Here is a 16,902-nt window from a genome sequence, read left to right on the forward strand (position 1 = left end):
GAGCGGCGACAATGAAGTGCAATTCTATGGAAATACGAAAGGAATGTACGTAGTTTGAAAAGGTTCTTAAAGATTGAATAACAAGTGCACTACTTACCTTCAAAAACAACAAGCGACTCGGGCGACGGAGCACCACGTATGGAAGAGTTTTTTTTTCAATATTCCGCAACCAAATGTGTGTCTTCTGAGCACACCATGTTCGATTCGGTTTGTTATGTTTGTGTTTGGATTTTATGTTGACTGGGTTGCTTTTTATGTTGCCCCACTCTAAATATATTATAGGAAGAATAAAATATAATAACGTAACTTTTAATTTGTATTAGTTGCACTTAGAACGATTTTTTCTCTCTCGTTCGTAATCTATGTGCTTTCTGCACTTAGATTCTATCAGTAAATTAATTTGAGTGTACAAATCTAGTACTTCGCCGATTGTGTCCTATATTTCAATTATTTTTTGCAATATTTTTTGGTTCCGTGCATGCATTTGCCGCATCGGCCAAAGTTAGTACAACTTATGGACAAGTGTACACGTGACTGAATGTCGACAAATTTTGATCGACTCATTTTGGCGTTTCTTTTTTGCAACTATTCGTAAATAGTTCCAGTCCCAGACGAGTGCTGGAGCCGGTGGAAGCGTCGTAATTTTTGGAAATTATTTCAATTTCAAGATAAACTGCCCCCCAATTCTCACCTAAAATGACTGCTATCGATAAAATTCAAGTGCTCGACTCCATCGAAAAGGAATTACTACTTTGTTTGCAAAGTGCAGGTAAGAAACGAGTGCTAAAATGCCCCTCAGTTCTGCGACCGGTTTCACCTACTGTCTCTTATTTTCAGGGCAAGCACTGTTGGAGCTCAGCAAGGAGAAAACCAGCCAAAAGGCGACGGAAACCCACACGAACCAGTTTCTCAAATCGCTGAACATCGTCGAATCGAAGCTCTCGGAACAGATCAACTACCTCACGCAGGTGTCCACGGGGCAACCGCACGAAGGGTCCGGATATGCCGCAGCGAAGGTGCTGCAGATGGCATGGCACCGGATTCAGCATGTCAAATCTCGGATCAAGGAACTGGAGGAGTGCAAGATCAAGTATGTGCAGGCTACGAACCGATTGCAGACGCAACGGAGTGGACCAAACGCGGGGTCCGGAGGAGTAATGTAGGGAGTCTAGGGAGTTTCGATTTATTAGGTGGTAAGCTTTTATGTAACGGTGTAAAACGATATTACTTTATTTTTCTTTAATCTTGATTGTCCAACTGATTATCGGCAGCCGAAGCTTTCGGCTGACCGATACCGAAGAAATTATTTTGCACTACAAATCGTACGCACTGCAGCAGAACATTTCTTTCATGCCGAATTTCCGGTTCCAGGAGTTTCTCCAGGAGGGTGTTTTTTCGGGCGTGACAGAGCTTGGAGTAGTCTAGCAGGGGTTTGTCAATTCGGGGAGTCTTGCTTTGATCGGAAGGTCCTTCTTCGGAAGCGTCAACTCGTCTCTTGCGATGTGTCCGATGCCTCTTCTTCGTTTCAGCTTCATCATTTTCTGGGTTTATTTCACCCACGTTGTCTTCGACTGCGACGGTTGTACTCTGTTCCGGAACATGTTCCTTCTCCTCTGCAAGCTCGTTCTCAGAATCAGAATCTACGATTTCTCCTTCACTTAAATGCGATTCAGTTGAAGCAATTGTTTCTGTCGATACAGTCGTTTCTAATTCCTGACAGGCAGAATCGGTGTTCTCGACGACATCTGTGGACTCTTCAGCTGATTCTTCTTCAGTAGATGCCTCGCTGTCGCTTCCGTAGGCACAAAGCAGAGACAACGAATTCTTTTGTTTTTCCTTGTAGTCTTTCAACTCTGCTGTTCCTTTAAATTTGATTCTAGATTTAACATCTTCATCGGAGTCTGATTCGCTTCCAACTGTTTCTGCGATTTCCTCAACCCTCTTGTGCCCTCGACGTTTCCTCCTTGTATTTCTAGAATCTTTCACGTTATCCTTCCTTTGACTCGGTTCCCATTGCTTCTTGTTCGGAAACCTCGACTTATCCTCCTCTATTCTCTCTCCTCGCTTAAACCGCTCTTCCTGTTCCTGCATTCTCCTTAAAACATTCGCCTTCGAAGGATACCTCATTCGCCTTTCCTTTCTCCACTTTTCAACGTCCTCGGGACCCTCTTTGCTCTCCATCAGCGCCTTTTCCTTCAATTTCTCCTCGTCGTGCGCCAACCTCCAATGTCGCTTCATCACCCGCGGATGTCCCACGTATTTGCACCCTTCGACCTCACACGCCCGATGTTGGCTCAAGTGCCGCCGCAATTCCTCTTCCGTTTTGCAATTTACGTCGCAGCCCTCGCACCACAAGTTCCAGTCCACCTCCAGCAGTTCCGGGATGACGTCCTTGTCGAAACCACTGTGGTGGTGATGACCTCCCCGAGGCGGACCTCTGAATCGTGGCTGCTGGTAACTGGATTGCCCCTTGCCGGGACCAGGCTGCTGGTGGTGCTGATGTCCCTTGCTGACCACCAACCAGGGTGGGACGGTCGAGCCACGCGGTCCGTACATCGGCGGCGGTTGCTTTTCCCGCGGCAGCAACATTCCGGACGGGGTGGAAAAATGCGGATTCCGCAGTTTGGTGAAACTGTCGATGGATTTTTTGGTGGTCTCGCCGAAGCTGGGCGTCGGCAGCCGGAACGGATTGGGATGTTTGGATTCGGCCATCCTGAACGAACGCACACACGAGTCACGATACGAAACTACGGTTAAAACGAAAATCCGAATAATCGGAATAATCAATCAAAACAAACACGCGTGTGACTTGTAAACAAAAACAAGTTAACAAAAAAACACGGAAAGAAAAGTTTGTTTGAAATTCCAGAGCGATGCGCGAAAAGGGCGTCAGTGACTTTACGGTCGATTTCTTCACTTGGAATGACATTTCCTTTGCTAACCGGAAAAATCCGCATTTTATCCGTTGCTGACCGTCGTTAAGGACAGACTTGTTAGAATCCCAAAATGGCCGCCTTTGGCACCTACTCACGATTTCGAATGCACAAATCTCTTCGTAAATCAAAACCAGCGCACCTGAGCTTCTCATTTTAAGCTAAGTTTCCTGTTGTCAAGTACAGTCGGAACCCGCTCGTTGAGCCACAACCTCCACCCAACCAACGAATTCGATTCGCTAGTTGGGTGAAGTGACAGCAGCACAAGGGGCGTGCGCATTGTTTTTTTTTTAATCATTTTTAGGTTGGAAGCAAAAAGCAAAATTTTTCAATTTGTTTCACATTTAGAGCAAAACTGATACGTTTTGCAAGATACATATATGGCCAATGCGAGAAATAATTATTTTCACCCATTTTTAGTCGGTGAAGTGAAAATATAGATGTTTATGAAACCACCCGGACCAAAAGCAAGCACAAAACGCTTTCAATGATCGACAAAATAAAGATTACCAATGTTTTGCATTTATTTCGAAGTAATTGTACATATTCTTTTTTTTTAAAGAAATATGAAATAGAAATTCTTTTCGATTATCATTTAAGTTTAAGAAACCAAAAACTCATTAGCTCGCCCCTCGGAATTACAGATTGGTTGTCATTTTCAGTTTGACATTGAATTATGACATCCAGGTACTTTTTAGTTGGCTGACAGCTCAACTAACGGGGCCCCAACTAAAAAGTCACCCAACTATTAAGCCCCCAACCAGCGAGTCATGACTGTAGAGCATTCAAGTACAGTCGGAACCCGCTCGTTGAGCAACAACCTCCACCCAACTAACGGATTCGATTCGTTGGTTGGGCCAAATGACAGCAGCAAAAAAAATCTTGAGGGGCGTGCGCATTGTTCGTTTTGGTACCGCTTAGATTAAGAATAAAAAGTAAAAATATTTAAAAATTTTCACTTTGTGTCCATTTGCAACATAATTGGAACGTTTTGCAAGATATAGATCATATGCGAAAAATAATTATCTTTACATATTTATACATAGTTGGTGAAAATCGAGATGTTTATGAGTTCACCAGGATCAAAATGCAAGCACACAACGCTTTCACAGGTAGACAAAGTCAAGTCGGCCCTAAGGGTCGATTTCTTCACCTCGGCTTAACCGGTAAGCCAGGCTTACCCATACAGTTAAACCTGGGTCATCATCGTAAGCAAACGACTAATACATGAACCTCCAGATAAGAAAGACTTTTGCTTATTGCTGCAGTCCATTGACAATGTTTTCTGACATGTTTTTCGGGTGTGACTTTTTTTGAATCACTGCGCAACAAGTAGGTCGACAATGCTTTGCATTTGTTTTTATGTTTTAATTGTATTTCTGGAGCTCGATTTGAATAGGTCGTATGTGCTTTCGTCGATATAAAACTCGATCAGTTGGGTTCGCTTCTTATAGCGGGAACTGTTGAAATTTAACAAAATCAATACATACAACCGATTCCTTATAAAACAGGAATTTGGTTTTGTCATTAAAAGCCACCGAAATATCATCCATATTGCTACTATTACTAAAATAAACTGATCGAATTTTATATCGACGAAAGCACATACGACCTATTTAAATCGAGCTCCAGATTTACATGTTGAAAATTATTAATCGATTATCAATTATTAATCATATTGGCCAAGATTTAGAAAAACTCAAAACGGATTTGCTAACCCCTCGGAAGAGTAACATTGGTTGTCATTTTCAGTTTGACATTGAATTTTGACATCCAGGTGCTTTTTAGTTGGCTGATAACCCAACTAACGGAGCCCCAACTAAAAAGTCACCCAACTATTAAACCCCCAACCAGCGGGTCATGACTGTAAAATTCCACCTTTTTCCGCAAGTAGTTTTGACAACTGATCCAGTATGGAGAGAAACGTTACTTTTCCTTACGGAATATTATTTATCACCGACGAACCGACGTGACAGCTAGAACAAATAAATTCGAATTTGTTGTCCCCGACGCCATGATGAAAAATAACCAAACACTATCGCCACCTCTATAACAGTTCGCGTTGGTTTGATAGCTTGATCCCAAACCCCCGTATGTTGATATAGGGAATGGTTCGCGTCTTCGCTGATTTGACAGATGCGTTCACTCGCTTCGCTAGTCGACCGTTAAATTTAGGGGGGACAGTTTTGAAACACCACTGTCACGTCGGTTCGTCGGTGATATTATGCCTCTCAAGAAAAATCAGAATATGGCGATTATCTGCCTCTGGCTTCTGATATAAGCACGACAGTCACTAATGGCCGTTCGCAATGCTGTTTTATTTTGTATGACGAGTTTTAAAAATTTTAAAACTCGCCATACAAAATAAAACAGCATTGCGAACGGTCTTAGCGTCACCAGATTTAAAAGTACATAATTTCATTATATAGGGTAGTACGCACCTGATAAGTACTGTGGAAAAAGATAGGCAAAGGAACGGTCAAGAAATGATTTCACTGTTAAAATTTCTTGAGCGGTCCGCAGCTGGAAAGAAATGAAAATTGTGTAACGCTCGTAACGCCTGCCGGGCAAATCAAATGGAGCTGAAAAATATTCGGTTCAATTATTTCTCAAGGAAAAGTGACATTTCTTCCCATACTAATCAGATGTCAAAATTCCTTTGGTATTGACGTTTTCTTGAATTTATAGACTCTAGTGCAGTTTTGTTTTAGTGAGATACAATTTGCACACTCACTAGTATTAGTAGGCGTATGCATTAAAATGTTTGACATTTTACCAAAACAAGGGAGACAAGCTCACAAAATATTTAGCATAATATGACCCTCACCGAACTAGTTTTTTCTGGCAGATTTCGTGGTCCGCAATCTACTATTTACGGTTTTCCACAACTGGTGTTAAGGGATAGTTAAGGAACTCTACGGAATAGTGATATGCGCTGATAATTTGTTCCAGACCGGGTTGTAAGATGTAATAATGGATAGTGTTTTGTTTGTTGGGTTTTTATGGCCTCCGGTCGCAGCGGGGTGGATTGAAGTTGGTGGGGGAGGGGGGCTGCTAGGTTCGTGATTGGGGTGGGGAGTCGTTCGATGTCGAATAGTAAGGGACATGTCAGGGTGGAGACTGGGATTTTGAGTCAGCAGGACGGCTGTGGCTGGTGGAATTGGGAGTGTCAACATCTGTGGGGACTCGTCTTTGCAACGCGGGTATCTGAAAGCCGATTTTAACCTGGGTTGTCCCTCCTAGTTTCACGAGCCATCCTGTGAACATGGAGTACTATTGGAAAATGGGGAGAGAGCCGAAGAACGAACTACTTCGCTTGACGGTTGAAACGAAAAAGAATGAGTTTATTAACTAGACGGTACAATTCAAAAAGGCATGGCCTACCATGATTGACATCATTGGGTATTGCGGGTACCCAACTAACAATCACTCATTTAACAGGCACCATTATGACGAATTAGTTCAGCATAATGTTGAATAACATTTGAATTATTTTCACGTACAACCTATGTTCGGGTTTTGTTCACACAAATTTGGAGAAGTTATAAAGCATCATGTTGTGCACCAACTTAATTTTTTGTTGTTCAAAGCGTTTTACAAATGTACAAGAAAGTTGTTATTAAGCTTTGGCAAAAATTAATGAAAATAAATAAAATGCAAAAATGTTGAACTCTCACGAGAGTAATTATTTGCTCTCATGTTGAGAACACCTATTATGAAATAAGAATTACATATAAAATTACCTAAATCCGGATTAGAACTCGAGACCTGTTGATTGCCAGCCGCATGCCTTCCTATCTGCGCCATCCTAAAGATGGTGAGATGTAGCACCCAAAGCAAAACATAATCTTTCCATGGCTCAATAATGATCACTCCTGAACTTGTCTTCAGCAGTGGTGAATTAGCACAGCACGTGGTAATCAACTGAACAACGCCTTATACTTCAACCGCTGTTCAGCCCAAAACACGTGTTTTCCATTCTGATTTCGCTGTCAGTATTTTTATCGCACGGTGAGAAAACTTGTATCGAATGCGACCAAAAAGTGTTGGGCCTTATTGAAGATATTGTTTCCAGACAAACTAATTGCGATATGAATATGTTTTCATTTTTATTATTAAATATCAATCTTTTTTGTATGACAATATGTGGTGCGGTATGGTCTTGAACATGGTGCATTCACAGCATCTGTTCAGGTAATCTACTCATGCTCAGTCGAAGATCCGTTAAGCATTTTTTATCTATTTATGCTTTTGTCATGTAATCTTGATATTATGTTCAATAAATAGTGCATAAGGATGTTCAGGGATACTTGAAATGTGTCAATTTATGAATGCTGTTCGGTTATCTAGGTGACTATGGGAGCAATATTCAGTGAACACGACAGCACTGAAATGTCAAATGAGTCGATCCAAGCGTCTCGTACAATCGAACTGCTGCGGAAAATAAAAAATACAATAATCAAGGTACAAGATATCTTGTTACAGACTAATCATAATAAATAAATGCCTCATTTTTACGTTGATTACGTCTCTTGGTACTCAATGTTGAACTACATAATTCTATTCTGTTTTATTTTATGTAATTCGTTTAAAATTTTGATTCTTTAATAACTTGGTTGTCTAAACAGTTTTAGCCATGATTTATCCCATAATCCGCACAAAGTTTCGAGTCAAACTATGACGGGCTGAAGGCGTTTATTTGATAAGTGAAAAGCACATTGTTCAGGAGCATATCCTTATCGATACATCAGCTTAATAAGATGCAGACGAATGTTTTGTTAAACTCCTTTGTTAAGGAATCAATGCTTGTCGAATAAATTTCTTGTTAAACTTTTGAAAAGTGTTTTAATTTATCATTGTTGATACCGATGAGGAAAGTCGAACATTGACTATTTTCCCAATTGAAAAATCATTTAAACAGTAATGTGTAGAGCATAATTTTAGTTCAGCTATCATTACCATTATTAAGCGACAATTCAGTAAGCTTGCTTGTTTGTGACTTGCAATTGTTAGTTGGGTAATGTTCGATATTGCATATGCTAACACTCCTCCTCGAACTGACTTGGCAATAGCCCTAACTGCTTGTTCAATATTTTAATCCTACACTGTTGCAAAGGCTTAGTTAGTATATCTGCAAGCATATTTTCAGTTGGACAATATTGCAAACTAATCTGTTTCTTCTCTTGCAGGTCCCTAACATAAAAGTATTTAGTGTCGATATGTTTGGATCGTTTTTCAATTCTATCACTACAAACTAACTTTATACAACTTTGGTTGTCTTCGTAGGTTGGTACTGGTACCGAGACGTCCTCGCCGAAATCCGCTAGCAGCTTCTTCATCCAAGTGAGCTCCTGGCAAGCCTCTGCCAACGCCACGAACTCCGCTTCTGTGGAGGATAGCGCAACGCAGGTTTGTTTCCTGGATGCCCAGCTTATGATACCGCCTCCGAGACGAATCAGGAAACCGGTGTTGGATTTCCGGTCACGGTGGTTGCCGGCCCAGTCAGCATCCGCAAACAGCTCCAAACCAGAGTTCGACGACCCAAGGTGCAACTTATAGTCGCATGTAGCCTTCAGGTACCTGAGAACTCTTTTGGCCTCCTGCCAATCCAGCTGCGTAGGGCAGCTCGACTTCTGTGCCAGAATCGATGTGCTGACCGCTATGTCCGGACGTGAATGGACAGCCACGTACAACAGACCTCCAATCAGGCTGAGATACTGCGCGTTGCTCGGCAGCCGATTCTCCTCCTCCTTCTGCTGTAGGTAGGCTGGATCCAACGGTATCTTCGACGGTTTGGCATCCTTCAGACCGTGTCTCTCTACAAGCTTCGTGTTGTAGCTGCGCTGGTTTAGCTTGAATCCGCCGGAATCTCGCTCGACTTCAATGCCAAGGAACTGTTTCACGTCCCCCAGATTGGCAACCTCGAACTTCTTCCGCAGCTCTCCGAAAATCGTGGCGAATTCTTCCTTGCTCCGAGTGGCAATCAGCATGTCGTCGACGTAGAGCAGGATATACGAGACCGATTTGCCTTTTCGCCGGACGTACAGACATGGATCCGCTTCTGAAGGCTTGAACCCCATTTCCCGGAGCACCTCGTCGATCCGCAGGTTCCATACACGAGCGGATTGCTTCAGCCCGTATCTAGGCCCGTATATGCTTCTCCGCAACCGGCAAACTGTGTTGGGGTCTCCCGTGGAGTATCCTTCCGGCTGCTTCATGTAGATGGGCTCGTCCAGCTTCCCATGAAGGTACGCAGTCTTGACATCCACATGTTTCACCAGCATTCGGCGCCGGCTTGCGATGGTCAAGAGCGAACGAAATGTGGCCTGTTTGGCGACAGGAGCGAAAACCTCGTCAAAGTCGACGCCAAACTTCTGCGAGAATCCCTGGGCCACCAGCCTGGCCTTGTGACGGACGACGTTCCCCATGGTATCCTCCTTCGTCTTGAACAGCCACTTGCAACCTATGGCTTTGCGGTTCGGTGGCAACTCGACCAGTTCCCATGTATCGTTCTCGATGTGCGATTGATACTCATCGTCCATCGCAGCTCTCCACAGGTCGCCTTGTTGACCATTTAACGCCTCGGATGGGGTACGTGGATCGTTGGTCTTCGTCCGGTTTGTGACGACGAATCCCTGCTGCAAGCGGCTTGCTTGAGCTTCAGGACCATCACCGTGCTCGGCGGTTGCCGTGCTGTCGTCAGGTTCGCCTGTAAAACGGGTGGAGGGCAGTCCAGTGGTTTTGAAAAAATAATCTTTTAACTTGCCTGTAAGGAAGCGCTCCCTGCCGCTTCGCCTCAACGCCGGTGACTCGGGCGGATTTGAAGATGTGCGCGACGGGAGCGCAGGAGTTGTCACAGTGTCATCTGGAATAGGACCCACGGTATCGCTGTATTCGCTGTCGGAATCGTCTTCGTCGAATGGTGTTGCCGTTGCTTGCTCGGTGCTACCTTGCACGGTAGGTTCCCTTTCGCAGGCAGCCGGTTCCCACGGGAATTCGCCATCCAGGTCCAGTCGAATCGTTTTCCGTGCTTCTGTTGCCTTGACATTGCTAGCGGCCTGTGCCTCTCCTCCTTCACGGATGAAACTTACATCTCGTCGCTTGATTACTTGCTTCGCTTTCGGGTCCCACAGGCGGTACGCCTTGGTGTCTTCATCGAACCCAGTGAGAATACATTCGTGCGCCTTTGCATCCCACTTCTTACGTTTCTGCTTCGGTATATGGGCCATCACCGACGACCCAAAAACACGGACGTGTGCTAGGCTCGGCTTCTTACCGCTCCACATTTCTTCCGGTGTCTTATCGTGCCCCTTCGTGGGAGAACGATTCACTAGGTACACAGCTGTTGCTGCCGCTTCTGCCCAAAAACTTTTCGGAAGGTTTGCTTCAAAGAGCATACACCGCGCACGCTCCACGATGGTGCGGTTTACACGCTCCGCCAGTCCGTTTTGCTCGGGCGTGTAGTCGACCGAGGTTTGGTGGCGGACTCCCAATCGCTTCAGATGGTCGCCCAAAAGCTTGTTGGTAAACTCTTTCCCGTTGTCTGTTCGTAGCACTTTTAATTTCTTACCAGTCTGTCTTTCAGCTGAGCGCCGGAAATCTTCGAAGGCCTTGAACACGCTTTCCGCTGACTTCTCGGCTAGGAAGTACACGCTGATTCTCCGCGACTTGTCATCGATGAAGGTGAGATAATACCGGCTACCACCCAACGAGTCCGTCTCCATGGGTCCACAGATGTCGGAGTGTACCAGTTCCAAAAGCTCCGTCGCTCTTGAACCGACATTGCTGAAAGGCAAACGAGAAAGCTTACCTAACGCGCAAATCCTGCAGTTATCATCCTTCTTGGCTACGTCGCTGAATTCGAGGCCCGACACCAGGCCGCCCCTCAGGCGCTGCAGACTGTTGAAATTGATGTGACCCATCCTTCTGTGCCACAGATCAGCGGTGACCACCGGTGCGCATGCCAGCGCTTTCGTAGACGGGAGTTGGTCCAGCTTGAATAGACCATTCGTTCTACTTCCGGTAGCAAAAATCCCTCTGGATTTTTCACGGTGACACCGTCGGTGGTGAACGTGACGGTGTGTCCTCGTTGCACGATTTGATTCACGGAAAGCAGGTTTGCCGACAGCTCCGGAATCACGTGGACTTCGTGCACCTCGATCGGAGGGTCTTCTGGACAGCATTCAGGTCTCAGCTTCATGCTTCCCTTAGCAACAACTTCCATCGAACCTCGGTTGGCAGCGACCACCGTGCCACCATGCCGCCGGACGTTTTCCAGCGAACTTTCCGTTTTTGAGAAATGGTTCGATGCACCGGAGTCGAAATACCAGTTGCCATCATCTTCGGAAATTGCAGAAAGGACTGTGCACCACGCGTTACCATTCCTGGGCTCCTTCTGGGGACATTCTCGGGCGATGTGGCCGTACTTCTGGCACCGTCGGCACTTGGGTCCCTTACCTTGAGGCGCTGGATCGGCTTGCTTCGGTTTTCGGCCGTGGTGCTTGTTGCTTGAAAACGCAGCACCCGCCGCTGACGACGACGACGACGACACACGAACTTCCTGCAGCAACTTCGTTTTGACGATGTCACCGGACGATGCTGTTCCGGAATTCTCCAGTGCCATTATCATCGGCCGATACTCTTCTGGCAGGCCCGCCAGTAGGAGAGTGCCGATCCATTCCTCGCTGATGTCGAACCCGATGCCACGCAACTGGTGGGCGGTTGCTACGATCGTGTTGACGTACGCTTCCATGGACCCGTTGGTTGCTAGGGACGCCGTAATCAATTTTCGCAGCAAACCAACTTTTCGCGTGAGCCCCGTGTCTTCAAACGCCGATTCTAGCTTGGACCACGCTTCCTTGGCTGTTTTCGCTTCACGCATGTGGACGTAGTTGACTGGGTCAAGCAGCAGAATAATTTTCCCCCGCGCTCTTCTGTCCTTCAACGGGTCGACGGCAGGATCCGTTCCGTCCGCATTCGGTGTCGGCTTGACTGCTTCCCACAGGTCTTCCAGTTCGAGAAACGTCTGGACCGCAAACTTCCACGTGGGCCAATTTTCTCGCCCCACTAGACGCTCGATCGACGGCAGACTCGTTGAACTGTGCACCCTTTGAGCAGCAGCACCATCACCAATCTGCTGGGAACTTCCTGGCGCGTTCATCGTTCGGACAAATTTCGCGATTCACTTTTCGAGAAAAAAAAATGGCTAAAACTCTGGCCCATAACCTATTGGAAAATGGGGAGAGAGCCGAAGAACGAACTACTTCGCTTGACGGTTGAAACGAAAAAGAATGAGTTTATTAACTAGACGGTACAATTCAAAAAGGCATGGCCTACCATGATTGACATCATTGGGTATTGCGGGTAATGTTCGATATTGCATATGTTAACAAGTACCTGTTTTATCCCTGACGTGCCCTGTCCATACGGACTCTCCCACCTTCATCGTAGATTTGCCAGCTTTCTGACCGGGGGTTCAAAAAGTGCAACATGTAGTATACTCTATCCTCCGCATTACAACCATAACAATCATTTACACCCAGATTAGTTCCAGCTCCATGAATCTCCACATTGTTTCTGGAATCTCCGGGTCTAATACAGTCAGGTCTTTTTTTACGCGGTTTTCATTTACGCGGCCGCGTAAAAAAAAACTCCATACAAAAAAAAAATTTCATCGTCTTATTTTTGCATGATTCGTCGAGAAATGGTGAGACTTTTTTTACGCGGTTTTATGAATTTTGAACTGAGTTTTTTTTAAGGGTAGTACGCACCTGATAAGTACTGTGGAAAAAGATAGGCCAAGGAACGGTCAAGAAATGATTTCGCTGTTAAAATTTCTTGAGTGGTCCGCAGCTGGAAAGAAATGAAAATTGTGTAACGCTCGTAACGCCTGCCGGGCAAATCAAATGAAGCTGTCACTTTTCCTTGCGGAAAAATATTCCGTTCAATTATTCCTCAAGGAAAATGGACATTTCTTCCCATACTAATCAGTTGTCAAAATTCCTTTGGTAATTAGAGGGATTTTTTCTGGAGTGCTTTTCTTACCAGGTGCGTACTAGACTTTACGCGGTACGTATCCCCCGCGTAAAAAAAACCTGACTGTAATGTTTTCAACAAACTGTGTCGATACGATGCTAATCAAATTTTCTTCCAAAATAATAACAATGAGAAAAAAAGTTGTTGTCAGGGTAACTATGAGAAAGTGTTGGTGTTCAGTGAGGTGTGCAAATAATCACTGTGCAAAAAATAATTGCACAAAAGTCTAATAAGCTGTAAAATACTCAATAATTAGAGGGATTTTTTCTGGAGTGCTTTTCTTACCAGGTGCGTACTAGACTTATGGGGTTTGAAAACAAGAACACTCATTCCATTGAGCCACTCTTGCCGTTCGTCACAAATACATTCGAAAACATCTGTCACTTCGCGAAACCCACGTGCTATTGTTTTTGGCGGGAACACTTTTTCTTTTGTTTTGCCTTGCGACTGTCATGCGGCGGTATGACTTGCGAGCGTACGACCGCCGCAGGACTCTAATAAAAGATAAGCGCGACAATAATAGCACGGACCAGCGTTGCCAACCTTCCAGATTTATCTGGATCTATCCAGATTTTTGAGGTCTCATTTTGCAAAAATCTGGAAGATCCAGACATTTGTTTTAGGGATTTGTAAGGTTTTTCTCGGCATTTGTAAGGTTTTACCCGGAATTTGTAGGGTTTTTTCACACAATCTAGACTTTTCCAGAAATACTTCCTAAATCATCCAGATTTTTCAAAAATTGACCTGGCGCCCCTGGCACGGACTATTTTTCCGCACGGAAAAGTGACAGCTCCATTTGATTCGCACGGGAGGCGTTACGAGTGTTACACTTTTTTCCTTAGGGAAGTAGAAACTAGCCATTAACCGCGGTTAACTGCCAAGCTAACTGCTGCTTGGTTAGCAGCGGTTAGCGACGGTTAGGAACGAATAATCGCGGATTCCTCGGTTAGAAAAGGAATGGTTGATCTCCCTGCCTTTTTCCTTCTTCTGTATGGCTCTACGTTCCCACTGGAACTTGGCCTGCCTCTCTTCAACCGTGTTTTTTTTAGCACTTCCGCAGCTCTTCAACTTTCTTTGCCTGCCATTGCATGAGTTATCGAATCCGCCGTCTCCGGATTTGCGGTCCATAGCCCCATAGCCTTACTCTGAGTCGAGATTAAATGTTAACGAATAGTTTAGACCAAACAGCGGATCGTTTTCAATAGGAAGCAATCAGTGAAGTACTAGATTGAAAGTAGTGAGCTGGATTTTTGTATGGTGAGATGATCAATTCTCCGTTTCTGCAATGAAATGGTGCAAACAGCGTGGGTTATATGATTTCTTGCCTAATTTGATGCTGTTTGAGCAAAAGTTTGGTTAACTGTGTTGTTGTATTATTTATTACTTACAACTTCAACAACACAGTTACCCAAACTTTTGCTCAAACAGCATCAAATTAGGCAAGAAATCATATAACCCACGCTGTTTGCACCATTTTGTTACAGAAACGAAGAATTGATCATCTCACCATACAAAAATCCAGCTCACTACTTTCAATCTAGTACTTCACTGATTGCTTCCTATTGGGTTTTTAAATTTTGAAAAATGTATTGATTTTTTGAATTTATACGAAAGAGCACGTTTTTTGAGCCACTATGATTTTTTTTCAGAATTTTAGAACTTTGTTTTGGTACCTAAAATTAAGTTCAAAGAGATTTTTTGAAATCACCTTTTGACAGCTGGGCAACTGCTTGACAGCTCCGCCCAGTACAAAATGCGACAAGGGGTGATTCGACAAAACGCTCCCATACAAACTTCAAATTGATTTTTAAATAGGTTCCCGGGCACCACAATTCATGAAAATTTGGATTTCGGCTCAGTTATTATAGGAATTATCTCAACACCACTAAAGAATCAGCTCTGTTAGTCAGGTTCTATATTCTGCTATAGAACCGACTTTATGCCATGTTTACGGCTTAATGGTCCGGAAAATTGCCCACCGGAGGCATAGCAAGAGCTCCTCAATTTAATCACATAAATTAATCTGAAGAACCGAGGGTTAGTATGCGCTGAAAAGTTGATCGGTTGGTCACCACCAGTAGGTCACTAATCGATCAACACTTTTCAGCGCAATCCGTCTTTTGGTTCCTCAGATTTTGTTACTTTCGCCCTTATTTAAACTCAATCTAGAATTGGGTTTTTAAATTTAGACAAATTCAATGATTTTATATTTTTAAACAAAAGAGCAACTTTTTCTGAGCCACTACACTCACAGAAAAAAACTAGCGAAATTCATCGAAATACCTTATGAAAATTTGCTATAACTAATTCTTATGGATGACATAAGAATACCTTATGGAAATTGATCGTGCTTGCTATGACAAATTTCATAAGATAGACTTATAAAAAGAACAGAAAAAATCTTAAAATGATGCAGACTGGATTCGATCCATGAACGTCGGGATCACCGAGCCCGTGTTTTATCCGCACGGCTATCGACGCTTGAGAATACCATGTTGCTAAACATCAATAAAAGCCAAGTTGTGAGACGATTTTACGTCATAGAGCGACCTTATGAAATTCATCCGAATCATTATGAATTTTAAAGGCCGTTTCATAAGTTGGGTCTTGTGGAAATCTTAAGGTTATTTGGCTGAGTGTATGATTTTTTTTAGATTTTTAAAACTTTATTTTGGCTTCTTTAGCGGTGTTGAGATAATTCCATATTCTGAATCTGCATGCGAAACTGAGCCGAAATCCAAATTTTCATGAATTTTGGTGCCCGGGAACCTATTTAAAAATCAATTTGAAGTTTGTATGGGAGCGATTTGTCGAATCACCCCTCGTCGCATTTTGTACTGGCTGGGAGCTGTCAAACAGTTACCCAGCTGTCAAAGGGTGATTTCAAAAAATCTCTTCGAAATTGATTTTAGGTATCAAAATAAAATTCTAAAAATCTGAAACAAATCATAGTGGCTCAGAAAAAGGTGCTCTTTCGTATAAAATCAAAAAATCGATACATTTTTCTTAATTTAAAAACCCAATTGGGTTTTTAAATTTAAAAAAATGTATTGTTTTTTTGATTTCATACGAAAGAGCACCTTTTTCTGAGCCACTATGATTTTTTTCAGATTTTTAGAATTTTATTTTGATACCTAAAATCAATTTCAAAAAGAATTTTTTGAAATCACCTTTTGACAGCTGGGCAAAGGCTTGACAGCTGCGCCCAGTACAAAATGCGACAAGGGGTGATCCGACAAATCGCTCCCATACAAACTTCAAATTAATTTTTAAATAGGTTCCCGGGCACCGAAAATCATGAAAATTTGGATTTCGGCTCAGTTTGGAATGCAGATTCAGAATATGCAATTATTTATCTCAACACCGTTTAAGAAGCCAATTCTGGAGCTCGATTTGAATAGGTCGTATGTGCTTTCGTCGATATAAAACTCGATCAGTTGGGTTCGCTTCTTATAGCGGGAACTGTTGAAATTTAACAAAATCAATACATACAACCGATTCCTTATAAAACAGGAATTTGGTTTTGTCATTAAAAGCCACCGAAATATCATCCATATTGCTACTATTACTAAAATAAACTGATCGAATTTTATATCGACGAAAGCACATACGACCTATTTAAATCGAGCTCCAGAATTATCAAACTGATGTTCCAAAATGGAACAATTTTCATTAATTCATGAAATCAATGTTGTTTGCACTGTTATATCCATAATATTTGGAAACTTTGGAGAAAATTTGTTTGAAATGAGTGCAATACTTATCTTCACTTTTGCGGCAATCGTCAAGGTTTGTTGATTTTGTTCATTAGGATACCAGTTTGACGGTTCGATAAGGTATTTTTGGCTTCACACTATTCGCTTCTCTAATTTTCTCTGACCTCGAACTGCTCGGACTTCACCCCTGAGGCCGTACCCTTCAGAATCGCTTTGTT

At 43.4% G+C, this 16,902-nt stretch overlaps 2 protein-coding genes across 2 annotated transcripts; one reads left to right on the forward strand and one right to left on the reverse strand.

Annotated features, from left to right (window-relative positions):
* The first annotated feature begins 600 nt into the window (after positions 1-600).
* Positions 601-1,325, forward strand: LOC109429534 (mediator of RNA polymerase II transcription subunit 11). Its single transcript, XM_019705501.3, has 2 exons — positions 601-769; positions 838-1,325. The coding sequence occupies exons 1-2, from the start codon at positions 697-699 to the stop codon at positions 1,161-1,163; spliced, it is 399 nt and encodes a 132-aa protein (XP_019561046.1). The 5' UTR covers positions 601-696; the 3' UTR covers positions 1,164-1,325.
* LOC109429894 (nuclear FMR1 interacting protein 1) lies at positions 1,214-2,805 on the reverse strand. Its single transcript, XM_019705892.3, has one exon. It carries the CDS (start codon positions 2,710-2,712, stop codon positions 1,240-1,242), a length of 1,473 nt encoding a protein of 490 aa, XP_019561437.3. The 5' UTR covers positions 2,713-2,805; the 3' UTR covers positions 1,214-1,239.
* Between the last annotated feature and the right edge of the window lie 14,097 nt (positions 2,806-16,902).

The sequence above is a fragment of the Aedes albopictus genome, chromosome 2 (genome assembly GCF_035046485.1).
Source record: "Aedes albopictus strain Foshan chromosome 2, AalbF5, whole genome shotgun sequence".
NCBI classification, from domain to species: domain Eukaryota; kingdom Metazoa; phylum Arthropoda; class Insecta; order Diptera; family Culicidae; genus Aedes; species Aedes albopictus.

Excerpts from the sequence above, each read along its gene's own strand:
- LOC109429534 (XM_019705501.3), top strand. The coding sequence starts at position 697 with ATGACTGCTATCGATAAAATTCAAGTGCTCGACTCCATCGAAAAGGAA. Across the intron at positions 770-837 it reads ACTTTGTTTGCAAAGTGCAG|GGCAAGCACTGTTGGAGCTC; the intron begins GTAAGAAACGAG and ends TCTTATTTTCAG.
- LOC109429894 (XM_019705892.3), bottom strand. The coding sequence starts at position 2,712 with ATGGCCGAATCCAAACATCCCAATCCGTTCCGGCTGCCGACGCCCAGC.